Source organism: Chiloscyllium plagiosum, chromosome 15 (assembly GCF_004010195.1).
Source record: "Chiloscyllium plagiosum isolate BGI_BamShark_2017 chromosome 15, ASM401019v2, whole genome shotgun sequence".
Lineage (NCBI taxonomy): Eukaryota > Metazoa > Chordata > Chondrichthyes > Orectolobiformes > Hemiscylliidae > Chiloscyllium > Chiloscyllium plagiosum.
The window spans coordinates 34,614,310-34,633,976 of record NC_057724.1 but is presented as its reverse complement, the minus strand read 5'-3'; the positions used below and the strand labels follow the sequence as shown (position 1 = coordinate 34,633,976).

General features: G+C 38.6%; 1 protein-coding gene across 1 annotated transcript in view; it reads left to right on the top strand.

Moving 5' to 3' along the window:
• xpnpep2 (X-prolyl aminopeptidase (aminopeptidase P) 2, membrane-bound) overlaps positions 1-19,667 on the top strand; it is a 73,260-nt gene that overhangs the window by 36,603 nt on the left and 16,990 nt on the right. The window contains exons 11-17 of the mRNA XM_043704673.1: positions 4,666-4,861; positions 10,334-10,423; positions 10,942-11,051; positions 12,639-12,716; positions 14,191-14,262; positions 15,359-15,419; positions 16,830-16,899. Of these exons, the coding sequence (XP_043560608.1) occupies positions 4,666-4,861; positions 10,334-10,423; positions 10,942-11,051; positions 12,639-12,716; positions 14,191-14,262; positions 15,359-15,419; positions 16,830-16,899 (677 nt within the window). The remainder of the gene's footprint in view (positions 1-4,665; positions 4,862-10,333; positions 10,424-10,941; positions 11,052-12,638; positions 12,717-14,190; positions 14,263-15,358; positions 15,420-16,829; positions 16,900-19,667) is intronic.

The following is a 19,667-nucleotide window of genomic DNA, read 5'->3' as shown; positions in this document are numbered from 1 at the left end:
ACTAATAAGTCAGTGATCACTGCAGCTAGCTGATCTCATTCTCAACTGAAGCACGATAACGAGAAAGCAGCTAAGGTTTCTGCGCTTGCTTGCTGCTGGAAAGTATGTGTGTATGAATATTGAGTGAGGTTGGGTTCAGGCTCAGCTGTAGTGCCAACTGTAGATAAATAGTCCATCAAAGCTCATATACGTTTACTTAGACAAGAAGTTGTTTGGTGTCTCAGGGAATATACTTCAGCAAATCTCAATATTTTTAGGAAGGGAACACAGATAAGTGGAGGGGGAGAGTAGAAGTTTAAACAATAAGGATTATGTTATATCTCTGTGAAACTTGCTCATCAAAAATAATCAAAGATTGTCTTTGAGTCTAATATTCACAGTATTTTAACAATATTGAATCTTGATCATTTTACCTGAAGTAGCATTTTTCAGTTAACCCAGACTTTATCACAGTCAGCAAATTCAACCCATTTACTCCAATCACATAACTACTGTCAGCTGAATAGGCAAACATAAGCAGTACAAATAGTCTCATTGGTACCTTAATCTGACAGTATGAGGCTATGCCAGCTGCTGCAAGCTGACTAACCAGCAAACTCAATAACTGACACATCTCTTCCCATAGCTGTGAAAGTCGCAACAGGATTCTCATTTTAAACAGCAGGAACCTTCCCTACAGTTAAAGTGGGTATCTGGCAGATAGGCTACTCTGCAGTTCGTACTTGGAGAAAGCAAATGACTGATTGGTGAAGGTAACATCTTTATCCCTTGGAGTGGAAAGAAATCAAGGAAGGCCTCTGAGAGATCAGGGTGTTAGAAGTATAGAACCCATAAGGTAATCAGGGCACCAACTATCCAGGCAAATACAAAGATTAATTGAAAGTAATGCCACAGTCAGTTCATGTATTCAGGTAATTTGTGACCACAGGTATATGACCCTGAAAATCAATGTCCATTATTCAGCAAGTCCCATGGTGTCATAAATGCATATAAATTCACAATACATTTCAAGCTGCAGGAGAATGAATATATTGAGCTATGGAGCTTCATCATTGGCTATTGATCCCAAATAACATAAACTCTCCATAGCAGAAGAATGTAAATCTATTTAGACCCCACCCAAGTTACTGTTGTATTCAAATTGAGATGCTGAACTTGTATTCAATCACTTTTTCAAAAATAGATTAGTTGGTCATTTATCTCATTGCTGCTTGCATAATTTAGATGCCACATTTGATAGACTAACAATTACTGTGCTTCAGAAGTATATGAAATGCATTGGGATACCCTGGAGACATGAAGAGTGCTTTATAAACATAAGTTTTCTTTTAATTCTACCATACAATATGAACCAACAAAATATTGTCCACACTGTGACAATATTCTGGCTTTAAGAAATATATTTTGTCCTTTTATTTCTGAAGAAAAGTTGCAACAGAGATACCGAGTGGCTTGCTCAAAGCCAATAAAGTGAACAGTTTGCGAGATCTTGGACTTTTTTTTAAGTTGGAACAATAGAAGCAGTCTGAATGGTCAAGCTCCCACAGAACCATGGGTTTACATTTCTTTAGTTATTGGGATCTTGAAGCAGGATGTGGAAGCTTCTATTTCTCCCTCTGTTACAGCTAAAAGCTGGTGTTCTCTTCCTGTTGCTAGAATTGCATGTGAGACAAATCTATTTTACTGAATCTGCCTTTGCCAAGAGTGTGTTTAGGGATATTACTATATTGGAACAATTAATTAGAAATAGTTAATACATTATTTTGTTAAGCATTTTGATGGAGGTACTGTTAGATGAGCTATGATCTTATTGAATAGCAGAGCAGGCTCCTAGTTCTTATGTTCTTATGATCCAGCCAATTCTTTGCTTTTATTTTTATTTTGACTGCATTTTAATGGTACTGAAAAGATAAAGTGTGTTTTGCTTAAAGTTCAGTAGTTTGACCAATCCAATTGCATCTGTAATGCAACGCCTTACACTTTCATTTAAAATAAGAAGAAGTTAGGGTCTCGCCTATTTCCTTAATGTATTTTGAGGGGGTTTGGTCTGGTCCATATCAATACTTATCAATTAATCTTTAGGTTTTTTTCTCTATTTTATGGTCTTTTCAACAATTAGATATATAAGGTGACATGAAAATGACTGACTGTTTACAACCTGAAGGCTGCATTTGATCACATGATGAAGCAGGGAGCCCTAGACAATTGGAGTCATTGGGAATCAGGAGATTCCCTGCAATTAGAGTCATAGCTGGCTCAAAGGATGATGATTATGTTTGTTGTTGGTCAAACATCTCAGCTTTAGGACATGTCAGAGTTGTGATTCAGGCCCAACCATTTTGAACTGTTTCATCAACGACCTTTTCTCCACTATTAGGTCAGGGGTGGGGATGTGTATGTAGTTCTGGAAAAATCCAGGCTTAGGCTGATAACTGGCAATTGACATTCACAACTGCCAGGCAATAACAAAAACAGAAATTGCTGGAAAAGCTCAGCAGGTCTGGCAGCACCTGTGAAGAGAAATCAGAGTTAATATTTCAGGTCCGGTGACCCTTACTCAGAACAGGCAATGATCATCTCCAATTAAATAAAATGTAACCATCACCCCTTGATATTCCTGGGGAGTTGGGAGGAGGGGGGAGTTGGTGGCGGCGGTGGGGTGCATACCATTGACCAGAATCTGAACTGGACTAGCTGCACAAAAGTATTGTGGATAAAAGAGCAGGTTAGAGATGATGGATTCTATGGCTGGTAACCTGCCTCCTTTCTCCTTTCTCCCTGCCCACAGTCCAGGAGTATGATGGAATATGCTCCACTTGGCTGGATTAATCTAGCTCCAAGAACATAAAAAAAACTCAATACCATTCAGGACAAAACAGTCCACTTGATTGCTTATCCATCTGCTTCAACATTCACTCCCATCACCACTGATACATAGTTAGAGCAGTATGCACTGCCTACAAGATGCATTGTGGTCTCTCATGAAGGCTCCTACGATAGCAAACTTCCAAACTAGTAACCTTTATCACCTAGAACTAAAAGGGCAGCAGTTACGTGGGGACACCACCATGAACAAAATCCCTTTCAAGCCTCACACCATCTTGACATGGAACTATATTGATATTTCTTCACTGTTTCAAAGTCCTAGAACTCCTTTCTCTAACTGTGAGTGTACCCATAGCCAAATACTAGAGTGGTTCAAGAAGTCAGCTCACTACCATCTTCTTCAGGGCAATTATGGATGGAAACATATACTGGCATAGCCAGGAATACACACATCCCAGGAATGTGTATAAACACTATCGCTACCTCGCCTTTGGTGATAGAATATGAACTGTGACTAATTGCCCTCTGAATGTTCTAGCCACATGTATGACAGATTGAGATTGCATTGTGTAACTGTGCTGGGCTGTTTATGGCCTGAAAACAAAGTATTTTTCCAATAACAGCTACTGCATTACTTCCGGTAAGGCCCAATCCCTAACTATGCTCCATCTCTTCATTAACCACTTGAGTGCAAGGCGAGAGTTAGTCTACAGGCAAAACACTGAGAGGAAACACCAGACCTGACATTCCACCCCCTTGAAATACCCACTGATCTAGTTAGATCATCTGTGATCCATCTGATAGCAGTTCATCTGATCTTTCCCACAAGGACGAAACCTAAAATAACTGCTGCTTTCAAAATCAATCCCTAATCTGGCAGCAACAGACTCCTGGAAATGAGTTTGATGAACTATAGCCACCATGCTTGAGAAATAAAGTTATTCTACATTTGTTTCTCTCTGTGTAAAAGAAAACTATCCAAAAAGAATACTGTCTCAGACTCTTTTTAAGATATATCTGCTAGTCATCTGGAAACTGGGAAAATCAGTTTGCTTGATACAATTTAAAACTGGAAACATTCACCTACTGAATTTTTCACATTTTCTTCTCATTCTGGATCAGTCTGTGAGCTTGCCTCCAACCTGCGGATGCTGCAAATGCAGATATACTTTGTCAGAAGTCACATGACATCAAGTTATAGTCCAACAGGTTTATTTGAAAGCACAAGATTTTGGAACGCTGCTCCTTGGTCAGGTACAGTCAGAAATTCACCTGACAAAGGAGCAGTGCTCTGAAAGCTTGTGATTTCAAATAAACCTGTTGGACTATAACTTGGTGTCATGTGACTTCTGACCTTGTCCACCCCAGTCCAACATGTGCACCTTCACATCACCGATATACTTAGACAGTTGTAGGCTCAAAACCAATCCGGCTCTCCCATTCCTGCCTGTGCCAGGGGAAACAGCCTCTTATTGTTCATCTGCCACACAGTTAGTACAGAGAGTATTAGGTCAGCTTCAATCAACCTCTCCCTTATGAGCTTATATCATGTACTAAAAGGAGGGCCAACATTGCAGTAAAATAAGCTAATGACTAATTTGACCTTTGAAACAGCAACTTTTTATGTCCCTGAACAGCTGTAAATTATCTCTTTGTGAACATTTCTTGAAGAATATCAAATGTGTGTATATATATACATACATGTGACTTGTCAATGTTGGAGCTCAGATATCATAATTATCAGTTATATATAAAATAAATGAGATATTTATAAACTACATAGATGCCGTAATTCTGTCAGATTATAACTAATATCTCTATGTGTACTTTAATGACCAGGTTATTTGTGAATGAATCACGACTGCCTCAACACATTAAAGAATACTTGAGTACAACTTGTACAACAGACATGTGTGTTCAACTGAAACCTTACACAGATATCCGGAAAGACCTGCAGGAATATGTTAAAGGAAATGTCAAAATCTGGATTGGTCAGGAATACACAAACTATGGTGTCTATGAAGTCATTCCTGAGGTAAATTTTGAGGAGTTTTGTAACAGACCCAAAAAATATCATCTGTTGCAATCTCTCTATTTCTGGTCTCCTCAGTATATTAAAAGTCCAAAATGCTCCAATCTTTCTCTTACTCATAGCCCAACATTCCATTCCTTCCCTTCCTCCAAACATCTTCTTGATTTTAAATGCAAAATTGTTATTGCATTTTGAATTGGTCACAATTAAAATGTGCTACTCAACCTGCCTTGGCCAATATTTCCCATGAGTGTCAATCTTAGTGAAAAGTATTAAGTGCAGAACATTTTTTTCATTTATTTTGTTACAATAAAGAAAAGGAGAAATGCTCTGCAATCACTATTCTGAGCTACACTTCTTCAACCTTTTTCAACTTTGACACCATCTCGCAGAAAGGATCCCATAAGTAGTAGAAGCAGGAGTTAGCCATTTGATCCCTCAAGCTTGCTCTGTTATTCAATAATGGCAACGTTAATCTAATGTGATCTTAACTTCAATTTCTTGCCCGTGCACCATAATATTTGATTCCCTCATTAACCAAAAGTCTACTTAACTCAGCCTTGAATACATTCAATGATCACATTTCACGTTTCTCTTGGATAATGAATCCCAAAGAATATATTGTTACAGCTACAGAGCAGGAGCAAAGAAAGATCAATTCTAATATATGGGAGGTCCATTCATTAACAGCAGGGAAGAAGCTTTTCTTAAATCTGTTGATATGTGTTTTCAAACTTGTTTATCTTCTGCCCATTGGAAGAGTTCATAAGTGAGGTGGGAGGGGCTTTGATTATGTTGGCTATGTTCCCAAGTCAGTGAGAAGAGTAGAAGAAGTCAATGTAAGGAAGGTAGGTTTTTGTGATGGACTGGGCTGAATTCACAACTCTCTGTAATTTCTCACGGTCTTGGCCAGAGCAGTTGCCATTTCCAAGGACACTCTATGACGCATCTATCATCCCACCACACCACACTACAATCCCTTCATACCACAGCACATTATATCACAATCCCACTTCACCACACCAATGTTCCACACCACAACACTGTCCCACCACACCACATTATATCACAATCCCACCACACTACAACACTGTCCCACCATGCTACATCAAAGTCCCACATCATACTGCAGCCCCACCACACCATACCACACCACTCTACAGTCCCACCACATCAGACATGGCAGCACAGTGGCTCTATGGTTAGTACTGCTGCCTCACAGTGCCAGGGACTTGAGTTCGATTCCAGCCTCAGGCGACTGTCTGTGTGGAGTTTGCACATTCTCCCACTGTCTCTATGGGTTTCCTCCAGATACTCTGTTTTCCTCCCATAGTCCGAAGATGTGCAGGTTAAGTGGATTGGCCATGCTAAATTGCCCATAATATCAAGGGATGCGTAGTTTAGATGGATTAGCCATGAGAAATGCAGGATTACAGAGATTGGTTTGGGAGGCTGGGTCTGGATAGGATACTGTTCAGAGATTTGATGTGGACCCAATGGGCTGAATGGCCTGCTTAACTTTGTAGGGATTCTATGATTCTGTCATTACACACTACAACAAATCTCATCATAGTCCCACCACACCAAGGAACTCAGTTAAGTCTGGAGTCAGGGCTTTCTGGAAGAGAAGGGGGACTGTGAAATGATGGTTTTGGTTCAGTGCTTCAGAAAGAGGGTGAAATTTTGATGGTGAACTTTTTGGGTCAATCTAGGGAACCCACACAAGAGGTCCAGTGCCATGAAACACTGGTTGTATGCAATGATGCTACTAAATTACCATTAATTGGTAATTTAAGGGCATCAATAGGGAACAGGCTGTACAGGTCACCCACAGCTTTCACTGCTCCCTAAGAAATTTTAGCCAGGTAGCAGTGGGAAGACTACCTATTGGATTTTATATTCAGACTTGCCTCCAAACAGCCAGCCAAGGAGAGTAAAGCCCCCTCTTAGACCGAATGCAGTTTCTTCACCTGTTGGGTGAGTTGTGCAGTGAATGATCTCTTCCAAATTTCTGTATATTTTATGCATCCCATTATTAACATCAATGTGAGTAGGAAAGCTTAAACAAGCAATTGTTTTTTTTTCAGATGATAGGGATCAAAACTGTCATGTGTTACTATAACTCAAAACTAAGTTGTAGGAAATGGATATACATTTGCAGTTCCAGCTGTTTGAGTCTTAGATGCTTTGCAGTCAAGTAACATTTCATGACTGAAACCAAAAAATGTTCGAGACCACAACTGGTCAGGAAGCATATATAGAAAGAAAGATAGCTAACTTTTAGTGTCTAATGTTTCAGCTCTGACAAAGAGTCATCTAGATTCAAAACGTTAGCTTGCTTTCCTTCCTTATATGCTGCCTGACCTGCTGTGATCTCCAGCATTTTTATTTTCAGTACAGGTTTTAGCATCTGCAGTAATTTGCTCCTAGTATTTAATGACATTAGTTAGATGGAACTTTGCACTTCAAAACAGAAAATTGTAGTTCTCAGAAAGTGCAACCTTCTATGAGTATATCAATTTGCAAAGTGGAATGAGATGTGAAACAGAGGGCACATTTGAAACTGTGTTTCTTGTATCATCTTAACTTTAATAATTCTCTCCGGAACTGCTGTCTAATTTTTACCCTTCACAACATAAAACTGGGTTAGAATGTTGCAACCAGATCTCCTAAACCATTCTGCATTTCCAAGATCCACTCCTTTTCCAAGTTCACTGACATCAAGTACTTAAGTGAAATGACTTCAAGGCTATTGTCTTTACTTCTGAATTCTAATTGTGTCTTGAATCACTTACCTTGTTGATTTCTTACAGCTATACATGCAAGCTTCCCTTGCCTCCTCTCACTTCTTATCCTTCACTCAGTACATTGCACTATTGATCCTTCAGTCTTCATGCCATGCTCTGTCAAATAGTTGACTTTACTTGCGAACACTTCTTCAAAACCTGTGATTCACTTACTGTGTGTTACCATCAAAATTACAGCTATACAAGCTCCAAGGAAATTGTTCTACATTCCTTAATTTTTCTTTTGGGGTATCCATAATATTATCTTCTCCTCATGTTAAGTGTCTTGAATTATCATCTCATATGAATAAGATAAATCATTATTCTACACATTTATATCTAACGGCTTGGTCAAGAATGTTCAACCTTCCCACTTGTGATCAAACACATGATAAAATGAGTAATGGATTGTTCACTGAACCATAATTTTGATTTAAGATTAGAATGGTGCTGGAAAAGCACGACAGATCAGGCAGCATCCAAGGAGCAGGAAAATCGACCTTTCAGGCAAAAGCCCTTCACCAGGAGCCCTTCTTCAGGAATGAGGAATTACTGGTGAAGGGCTTTTGTCTGAAACAACGATTTTCCTGCTCCTCGCATGCTGCCTGACCTGCTGTGCTTTACCAGCACCGCTTTAATTTTGACTCTAGTCTTTAGCATCTGCAGTCCTCATTTTCACCCATAATTTTGACTTGTTTACTGGATTAGTCTAAGCTCATCTCTTCTTCTAGTTTCTCTCTGAGCATCATTGTTGCCTTCTGAAAGCTCAGCTTATCCATGAGACTCATCTTACGTTCTTGTTACCCCATTTTTACTAAACTGCTAACATTCAACTGTCCTGGTGAGAAGACATAACATTTAACTACATCCACTCAAGCATTGCACACCCTGGATTTATAATTCACACATACCAGAGTCCCCCAGGAGACTGAAGCAAACAACTGTGCAATCAGTGCAACCTGACATCCCCAAGAGACGTGTCATTATTTATTGTGCAGTGCTCACAGCCAAGATATCAAGTATCAAGAAAAAAATAAATTATGTTCTCTTTGTTCCAATCCTTTGCCAGATCAGAGATTAAAATCAAAACCAGGAGTTGCTGGAAAAAACTCAGCAAGTGTGGCAGGATCTGTAAAGAGAAACCAAAGTTAATGTTTCAGGTCCAGTGACCTTTCTTCAGAACTGATGGTAGCTAAGAAAATGTCAGTCAAATGCAAACATAGCATGGGGGGAGGAGGAAAGGAGTAAACAATAGAGGGGGAGCCAAAGAGGACAGACAAAGGAATCAACAACAATCTCCATGTTAATGGAGACTGTTAGTGACTAACAATAGGTAGGGTGTACTGGCAGACTATGTGATAACAAAGCCTGGTGTATGTGGTAGGGGGCTAGGACATGGGGGAATTCAGACCCTAAAATTATTGAACTTGATATTGAGTCCAGAGGGCAGCAGGGTTCACCAAGCATAAAATGAGGTGTTATTCTTCCAGCTTGAACTGAGCTTCACTGGAACACAGCAAGCCTGAGGCAGAGATGTTGACCAGGGAGCAGGGTAGTGCATTAAAGTGGAAGGCAATTGGAAGCTCAGGATCTTTTTTGAGGGCAGAAAGTAGCTGTTCTTTGAAGCAGTCACCCAGTCTACATTTCCTTCCCCCAATGTAGAAGAGACCACATTGCGAGCAGCGAATGAAATAGACTAGATTATGAGAAGTGCAGGTATGTTTGGGCCCTTGGATACTGAGGAGGGAGGAGGTAAATGGGCAGGTGTTACACTTTTGGCTGTTGCAGGGAAAGGTGCCACGGGACTGTTGGTGGGGGGGTGGGGGGGCGTCATTGTTGTGGGGGTCGTCATTGGGAGCTGGAAGAACAATACCTCAGTTTCAGCTTGGGGACCTTGCAGCCCTCTGGTCTCAATATCAAGTTCAATAATTTTAGTCTGAACTCCCCCATATCCTAGTCCCCTACCACACACACCAGGCCTTGTTATCACATAACCTGGTAAAAACAATGACTGCAGATGCTGGAAACCAGATTCTGGATCAGTGGTGCTGGAAGAGCACAGCAATTCAGGCAGCATCCGAGGACAGGCAAAATCGACGTTTCGGGCAAAACACATACTCTCTGTTGTTAGCCATTAACCATTTCCATTAACAGCTTTTCACCTCCCCCACCCCCACCTCAGACAGATTGTTATTGACTCCTTTAACTGTTCTACTGTTCCTCTCTCTCTCTGAGCTCTAACTATCCTATCTTTTACTCCTTTTCCCCTCCCCCACCCAAACGTTTGCATATAAACTGACATTTTCCTACCTCCGTCAGTTCTGAGGAAGTGTCACTGAACCCAAAATATTAACTTTGATTTCTCTCCACAGATGCTGCCAGAGCTGCTGAGCTTTTCCAGCAATTTTTCTGTTTTTGGATTTGATTTACAGCTTCCTCAGTTCTTTCAGTTTTTATTCAGAGATTAAAATGTTGTACATCACAAGAAAAAGAAAATTGGGATTTCACCTTGCAATGTAATAGTTGTTCCAATTTACAGGGTTCAGAAATAATGACAGAAATATCACAAAGTGATATTTGAGTTCAGACAGCATTGAGCAAATTCATTTCTTGTATAAAATTATGTGCATGTGTTTGTAAAAGGTGAGCCTTGAACACTAATTATTTCTTTATTTTCCCATTCTTGCAGTCAAAATTGCTTGTTAGTAAATATTCTCCAGTACAACTCACCAAATCTGTTAAAGACAGCACAGAACAGAAAGGACTGAAAGCAGCACATGTGAGTATACTGACATAATAGATAGAGACAAATGCACCCATACAGGAAACATATCCAACCAAAGCCATAGGCGGTGTAAGCAACAGCAAAATTGGTAGCAAACTGGTTTGCTAAGCTTCCTACGTGGCATGATTTTCATCCAACAAGAGCAGGATAATTCAAGCTTACCATTATTTTCTAAAAAAAACTAATGAATGTACTTGTGCAAAAATGTCCATTCATAATGCAATATTTTAGTAAGCTCTTTAAAACTGCTTCATAACCTCTTAAAAATACAGCTAAACAAACAAGATGTAAATTGTATGGCAGGAAGGAAGCATTTAAAGCAGTAAGAAAAGACTACATGAAATACTAAATATTTCCATCTTGGAATGAGACCTGCAATAGTGATTATCTCGCTGGTATGAGAAATGATGTAGAGATGATCATGAGAATGCTCATGTAGGGAACAGCGATGGGGTTGTTGGGATCTGGGTATAATAATGTAGTATTTACTTTGAAAGCTGCTGTTTTCTCAGGTGCGTGATGCAGTTGCTGTCATATGCTATTTTGTATGGCTGGAAAAAAGTGTTCCAAAAGGAAATGTGACAGAACTCTCGGGTGCAAACTATGTCAACAAGTTACGCAGGTACAAAATTTGCAGAAAATTTGAATGAAGATGTGTCATGTATACACTGGCTCATGCTTAATTCAAATATGTTACTAAAGTACAATTTACCAACATTCTATACTACATGGACAATATTTTCAAAACTGAAATACATTGAAACAATTACTAAGCTTCAATCTCCAGATGTATTAAATGTTTCATCACTATGTCATGGAATGTAGTATTGAAACTATAGAAGAAATTGGAATGTATGCTTGTAAATGCTGAAAACATTCCTATGCAATTAATTTAAGATATTCTAAAATAAACTATTATACCTAGAAATTAGAATTATACTTTATTTTAAGAAATTTGAAATGCACAAATTGAGTAGTCATATATCCATACACTGATTTGTGCATTCATTTTGATGATTTTTCTTTTGTTCAAATTGTCACCAAAGTTTTGATCATCTTCAAATACTTCAGTTGATGCCATTGTTTCATTTGTGGCAAAAGCCCAGCATCAAGTTGAACAGAAATCTCTCTGTGTTTATTTTTCAAAAGGGCATTGTGCTTAGCCACATTGCCATCTAATCATAAACCTTATAAAGGAACGTCTCTTCAAAATTACTATGTTTTGCTGTATTCCTTGTAGGTTTTAAAATTACCAAGTAGCAGACATACAATGCACATTGATCTTTGGTGCAGAAATACCTACACAAAGCATGATGCATTATGTCAACCATCTTGAGGTTTAAGTATATTGAAGTTAGACACCAGGTCTACTTAGTACCAGTAGTTTATAAATGAAGTATGTTGTACTTTGGCTACAGAACTTTATCCTGGCAGAGCTTTATATTGTCTATTTCAAGATAGATTAGCATCACAGTTTGACCTTGAATCATATGCATAGTTTCAACATAGCATCTCCAATATAGAACTTTGAATTAGAAAGAGTTGTTTGTCTCATTTTGACTGCCATCATGAAAAGGATACATGAATCCAAGACTACCTTAAACTTTAACACGTACTGTGGTTGTGAGGGATATATTGAAATAAATGTCCATACACCAATGGTTTTATTGCATTACTATAATAAGTACAACTGATGTAAGATCATTCCTTGTAGTATTTGCAATGGATAATGTGTGGCTATGAAACTACATCTAAAGAGTGGTGTGATTCATCTATTCATTCAGGGAATCTGACCATCATTGGCTGGGCAAGCATTTATACAACCCTCAGACTGTGACCTTACTGCGACAGAATTTCTATTCTGTGACTGAATCTGTTATGCACAAAAGTAGATTTTTAAATAATGTTTGCATTGTTACAATCAATGCATCTTTCATTAACAGTGTAAGCCCATAAATTAACATTACTAACATTAATGGAAAAATGTTCCTCTGCCTGCTACCTTAGTGCAGACACTAATTAGTTTATTTTAAATCAAGGATCAGTCAAATAAAATCATAGGCTTAGAAAGCCACATCAACAGATGAAACATCCAGCCAATGTTGTTACCAACAATTTCCAAGCCACTGATGCATTTTTTAACTGTATGAGCTAACAATCACCAATGTCATGGACCAGTTGAGGAAAAACTTGTCACATATTTTTACAGCAAGCAAAAGCATTCCAAGGGCATCAGCTTCGAGACGATTTCTGCCAGTGGTTTGAATGCAGCCCTTGCTCACTACAGGTCAGTGTAGAGAAATGTGGATCCCATGAGGTAAAGATCAAATAGTTGATTCTGCTAAATCTGTCACTGCATGTAACATAAATCTTCTGTACAGGTGAGTGTGATAATACCATAGAATTATGTTTTTGCACTACTAAATGCAAAGATCAGAATTTATGGTTTGGATTTTGCAGTGAAATTAACAGAGACACATTATATTAGGCCACAGCAAAATAAGTGCCCATCCCTTGTGAGCAATACAGAAAAATGTTTTTTAGTATGACCTTAAATCTCCTCTTCGACTTGTCATAATTTTCTGGAGGTCAATAGCTGAGTTCTAATCATTACCTTAAGAGCAGCTGCTTAGATTTGCTTAATGATGATGAGGCGGATGAGAGCCACTGTGTGGAGATGGATGTATGCAAGAGTAGAGTTGTACACCCATTAGATTGATGATACTGTGCACTGACAGCATTAGAGTGCATGTGAGAAAGAGACAGAATGAACAAGATTAATCTTCAGGCACTGGCAGGCATTTCTCCTGGTGCATGAAGCAGCACTGATTTGGGTTGCTATCTGGGCTCAGACTAGCTGTATCTGGTATAGTAGCCTTTGAAAATCCACTGAAAACAGGATGTCCTTCCACTTGACCTCACTATCCATCAGCATCTCCAAATCCCTTTTCCAGACATGGGGTACCAACTTCCCTTTCTGAGACAATTCATTGACAAAAACATTGGAGCAGCAGGTTTATGGCTTGCAGGTTTATGTCTTACACAACTGGAGTTTAAATATTGTGCTTGTGGTGTGAACAGCACAAGACCCAGGCAGTGGTGAGCACTTTTGCCTCTGCTGCTGCATGATTGAATGTGAAGGATGCAATTGAGCTTAGATCCATTAGTGAGGAGAACAGCAGAAGACTGCATGTGAAAAATATTCATGGGCCATGGTGGGAAGCCTTCCATGAAACTACCTGAAAATAATATTAAGCCAAAAATTAGGAAAATTCAGCCCTTCTTTGCAGTTAAAAAAAATCAGGGAGCATATTTCAAAAAGTTAACATAAAGTGCAGTAAAAACAGAGACAAAATTAGGTTTGCAACAATTTTTTGCGCACATTCCTTCTCAATTGTGCTTTCCCCAATATTTCACGTAAACGAATCCCCATTTCAGGAAGTAAGTATTTGATTGTCTGAACTTTAAGTTATGAAAGGTTAGTTATTAACAGAAAGAATTGTGAAATTTGAGACCAAAGTAAAGAAGGATGTAGATAAAGGGATGGTTCAATAAAGCTTGATTGTGAGGATGTGCAAAAGAGGAAAAACTATTTCTATGCTCTTAGAAATTGAAAACATGTCAAAGCAACTATGCCAATAAAACTTAAAAATTGTCAGCAATCAAAGCTATCAGGCTGAATTACTGACTCAAATTTGAGTCTGTTTTACTGTATCTGAATTGCCAGTGTTATTGACTTTTTTTTTCACTTTTTGACTTAGTCCAAGTCATGAAACCAACAGGAAGCTAAATCCAGATGAGATGTACCTGATAGATTCTGGAGGACAATACTTGTAAGTACATGACACAATCACACAATTATTACAGAAACAGGTCTTGCTGGTGAAGACTTATTCCATCTACAGTGCAGGGTAGATTTAGTAACAATGGGCCCACAGTGGGCAACATGTCGAGCTAATTCTATAATTACCTAAATATGATTCTCCCATATTATTGACAGTTTCCTTTAGATTTCAATTGTGACATCACTTTCAAGCATTAATGCTAAAATTTGGATTTAAAAGACCACAAAAATGAGGGAGAATAAACTAAAGGAGATAAAAGGACCCCAGTTTTGATTTAGGAATGATTTTAAAGTAATGGGATAATTTTTTATTTTAACACAGAACAAATACAAGCAAAAAGTAAACTGGGTGTGTTAGCAGGCAAATTAACAATAATCAATGCACTTTTTACTTCCCTTTTGCTTCTGAGAATTCTTCAATGTAATCGACTACTAAGCCTCTTCCATCTACTGATGGACACATGGTGGTCCTTTGGCCATCAGACATAAGAAAGAGAAAATCCATGCAAGAGAAATTGCACCATCTTTGTTGGGTTGAACAAACACCTTCTCTACCTCTTCTAGATCGTCACCTAACAATCATTTTGTATTAGGTAGTTTCCCCTTGTCGTAATATTTTAGTTACATCAGAAATATTGGAGCAAGGTTTTCTATGTTCTGTATTTCTAAATCACAAGACATTATCAAAGTGGAATGTAACGTTTTTCCAATGTGGTTACAACAATCCTTCCCTCAATTAGCTCTGCCTAAAAATACAACAATTGATAATTCACTTCATTGCTGAATGTGCTAAATATCTCAGACAAAATATAAATACAAAAGCGTTTGCTTACTTAACATAACATTGCAAAGTTACTACACTTCAAAGTACTTTGTAATGTGTAAAATGCTTTCAGATGTTCCTGAAAGATGTGAAAAAGTGTGAAGTGATCATATTTATAAGTTTGCTAAAAGTCGTGATTGATGGAGATTTATTTGTCTATACCATGTTACCCTGAGGAAGTAAAACGATAGTCAGCCATATTTTGCCTTGAACAAATGAATCTTCCTTTTAAAAACTGTTTGACATCATATTGAAATTTTAGGGATGGAACAACTGATATTACCCGCACATTACACTGGGGAACCCCAACCGATTTTCAGAAGGTAAGTAAGTCTGCAAGTCTGTTTCAGTAAGCATCTCATTGTGCAGATTTATGTTGATCATTCAGGCTGGATCCAGAAGTAAAACTATTTACTCTTGAGCTTTCCACTGGCTCAGTTTTGAAATACACTGCAAAAGTAAAGTTAATCATATAGAGGAAGAATACCCTTACTGCATTTCCCAAACTGTAATTGAGTAAGTTAGTCTCTATGCAGAAGCTGGTTACAAAGCTATATTCTACAGACTAGAAAGTTGGCCATGTTTCTGCCATTCCTGATCACCATCTAACTAGGTTCCCACAATGCAGCCCTGAAAAGGTGTAAAAGGACTAGTCTCAGATTGTAAGCTGAACTCCCAATGAAAGGCTGGACCCTTTCTTTTAAAAAAAGTGTCGTTCTTATTTTTAAATGAGATTACTGGGAGCACTGCACTTGGGATGAGACTACCCAATGACTTAACATAGCCCGAGACATTTATGTTGTCTTCCCAGTCTCATTACAGATGGAATAGCTGAGATGCAGCTCGACCTTACCATTGCCTTCTAAAGTACAGGACTTCTGGCAGAATACTTAAAATTTGGCAAAATCAGTTGTAGAGTCAGGGATAGATGCATTGACACTTGTGTCCTGGTAAACTAGCTCTCAAGATTCACTAACTCCCCAAATACATTCTTCCATAATTTTACAAACACCTTTTGTTTAATGCTCCTCTTCAATAGTGAATACATTCTTAGTTTTTTTTAAATCTATAATTCAAATAAAGGAATAGATTTTACAAATTTCTGCTCCTGGTTAACAGTTTTGCAAATCTTTGGCACACACTAAGAATCTGTGGCATCTCCCCTGGCATTCTCCATTCTCCAGTTAGCATCCTGTCATTATCCATACCTCGAGCATCTCGAGGAGGTTCAAAATGATTTCCAGCCCTCCAACTAAATCTTAGCCAAAGTCATGCACCAATTTGGTTTTTGTCTCTTTTGATTTTGCGTTTTGTTTTGCATATCAATGCCAGAATCTCATTTTCTCCTTAAATTACTCTTTATTCACTTTCGTTCCTTTAATCTTTCCTTTAAAAATTCAGGCAGCTATTGGTTCCTAATCCTCCATTTATTTTAAAGCTGTTTCGTTTGTATCTTCTCTTAAGTTTTAACTTTTAAGAAATCATAATGTAGCTATGAATTGTAATAATCTTTAACAATTTGCAAAAAGTTCTAAAGTTTTATTTAAAATATTCTCATAGGAAAAACTGTTCAAAAATTACTTTTTGGTCTGTTCCGAAATTGTGTCAAAATATCTAGATCAGTTGCATCTAATTAAAACACAGATTTCTTCAAGTGACGTAATTAAAACCTCACTCTAAAACAGAATGATCCTTTCCTTCTGAAAAATGATTAATTTTTGCATACTCATCAGGAAGCTTACACTCGAGTGCTGATGGGAAACATTGATTTGGCTCGATCTATCTTCCCTACAATGACAATTGGTAAGTCAGCAATGGAATGAATAAGAACAATTTTCTGAATGTATGCTATCATCTGGGAAGCTACATACTGTATTTGAAGATGTTTGGCCCACTGCCCAAAACATAGCCTCACAGGAGGCTCCCAAGCACTGAGGATGTCACTTAGACAGGAGATGAAACGTCTGCAACACAACAGCTCGGCGAACAGAACCACAACAACGAGCACCCAAGCTACAAATCTTCTCACAATCTTTGATTTCAATCACTCTTACATTGCAGGCATAAAATTGTGCCTATAAATTGCCAACAGATAGTGACACCACCGTTCCTGGTAAGTACCATAGAAATCTACAGCACATGAAGAAGCTACAAGTCATGGTGTATTTCCAGCTACCAATTAACCATCTGGGTTAATCCCACATTCCCATCTTTTTGTCAGTAACTCTGTTTAGCACATACGAAGTTTTGTTTCGTGTAAGACCTTCACAACTGCTCATCATGTTGGACTCTTGGTTACCATTCCCTTTTAGACAGGGGTCTACAGGGCTGATTACTCCAGCTTAAAAGTAGAAAACTGCTAGGTAATCAAATGAGAAGAGAGTTACTTATCTTAAACAAGTTTTAGTTTATAGCATGATAGCAATCAGGCACATGATACATCAGTATGATAGACATTGTCACTAAGACCATGAGGAGTCTTAGATGGTAGGTCTGGCTACAAAATTAGCTGTTCTAACCATGCAAGTCCAAAGACATCATCATATTGGATAGAGTTTAATGTATTCCTCACCATTAACCCTTTCAAAACCAGAAAAAAAAGAAGTTTCTATCTCTGCCTCACATTCTGTAAAGACTAATTTTCCTGTTTAGAAAGAGGAGAGTTCAGGAAAAGGGGATCAGTAAGTTTATGAAGCAGAAGGATTTAGACGCATTACAGGACGCCTATTTTGGTAATGATACCCAGAGTGCAGCAACAAGGGACACAGTGTAAAAAGGCAACATTGTGGAATTTTGTGAAAAGTTACAGTGTGGAACCAGGCCAATTGGCCCAACAATTTCACACCAACCCTCCGATGAGCAACCCACCCAGACCAATTTCCCTGATTAATGCACCTAACACGATGGGCAATGTAGCATGACCAATTCACCTGACCTGCACATCTTTGAATCGTGGGAGGAAACTAGAGGAATACTGCTCAGACATGGGGAGAATGTGCAAACTCCCACAGACAGTCGCCCAAGGCGGGAGATGAAACCAGCCCCCTGTCACTGTGAGGTAGCAGTGCTAAACACCCCAAAGCTGCAGTATAGTCTATATGGCTGGAGGGAAGGAGACATTGGTGGAAGTAGTCTATGGGTTCCTTTACTGTAGTTTTCTGCAGGACAGAGAATAAATCAGGAGATAATAAAAGTATATAAAGAAAAACAGTACGTAAATTATGGATGAGATTATTTTTAATAAAGATTGGGATAATTAAATTAACAAAGGTAGCCACAAGGAAGAATTCATAAATATTATTTGGGGCATTTTCTTAGAGCAATAAATTGTGGATCTTACCAGTGATCAAGCTGTATTGATTTTAGTAATATGTAATAAGGCAGGTTTAATAAATGAACTTAGGGTGAGGGATCGCCCATTTAAGGCAGATGAGATGGAATTTCTTCTCTCAAAGAATAATGAATCTGTCAAATTCTTTACCTCAGAGGGCTGTCAAGGCTGGGTCATTAAATATATTAGGTTAGTCCAAAAGCAATTCCAGCCTATTTTGTTTTAATATTATATTGGGATCTATTGCATTACTTGTGCAAGAGTTACTAAACAGAAGTGCTACTGTGTACTAGCCATTGGCACATAGGATTTCTTGTTGAGGATCTCATTTATGAGTAATAGCTACCTTGAAGTACGCTCTCTCTCAAACTCATTATTAAGCAACACTACATGTGCCATTTCTTTTTTAAAACTTAGTTTTTGGGGAACATTTTCTGAGTTTCAAGTGAGCCTTTTCTTATCTGTTGTTTCATTTCCCACTTCACCACATAGGCTTTATTTCACCAATATAATAGTTCATGCAACAAAAATGGCTTGATTTTATTTGAGTTTACAAACAGGTCATTGAGTTTTGAGGTCTTTTGCTGCATGCACTCATTTTTCTGATTTGATCAGTAAATCTCTTTCACAAACTGGAGTGATTAATAAGACTCATTTAGAGATGATATTATTGCTCTCAAACCAGATTCCTTATCTGTGCCAGTGCTGTGCTCTATTCTGCAAAAACAGTCATAGAGTCATGGAGATGTACAGCATGGAAACAGACCCTTCGGTCCAACCCGTCCATGCCGACCAGATATCCCAACCCAGTCTAGTCCCACCTGCCAGCACCCAGCCCATATCCCTCCAAAAACTTCCTATTCATATATCCATCCAAATGCCTCTTAAATGTTGCAATTGTACCAGCCTCCACCACATCCTCTGGCAGCTCATTCCATACACGTACCATCCTCTGCATGGAAAAGTTGCCTCTTAGGTCTCTTTTATATCTTTCCCCTCTCACCCTAAACCTATGCCCTCTAGTTCTGGACCCCACAACCCCAGGGAAAAGACTTTGACTATTTATCCTATCCATGCCCCTCATAATTTTGTAAAACTCTATAAGGTCACCCCTCAGCCTCCGACGGTCCAGGGAAAACAGCACCAGCCTGTTCAGCCTCTCCCTGTAGCTCAGATCTTCCAACCCTGGCAACATCCTTGGAAATCTTTTCTGAACCCTGTCAAGTTTCACAACATCTTT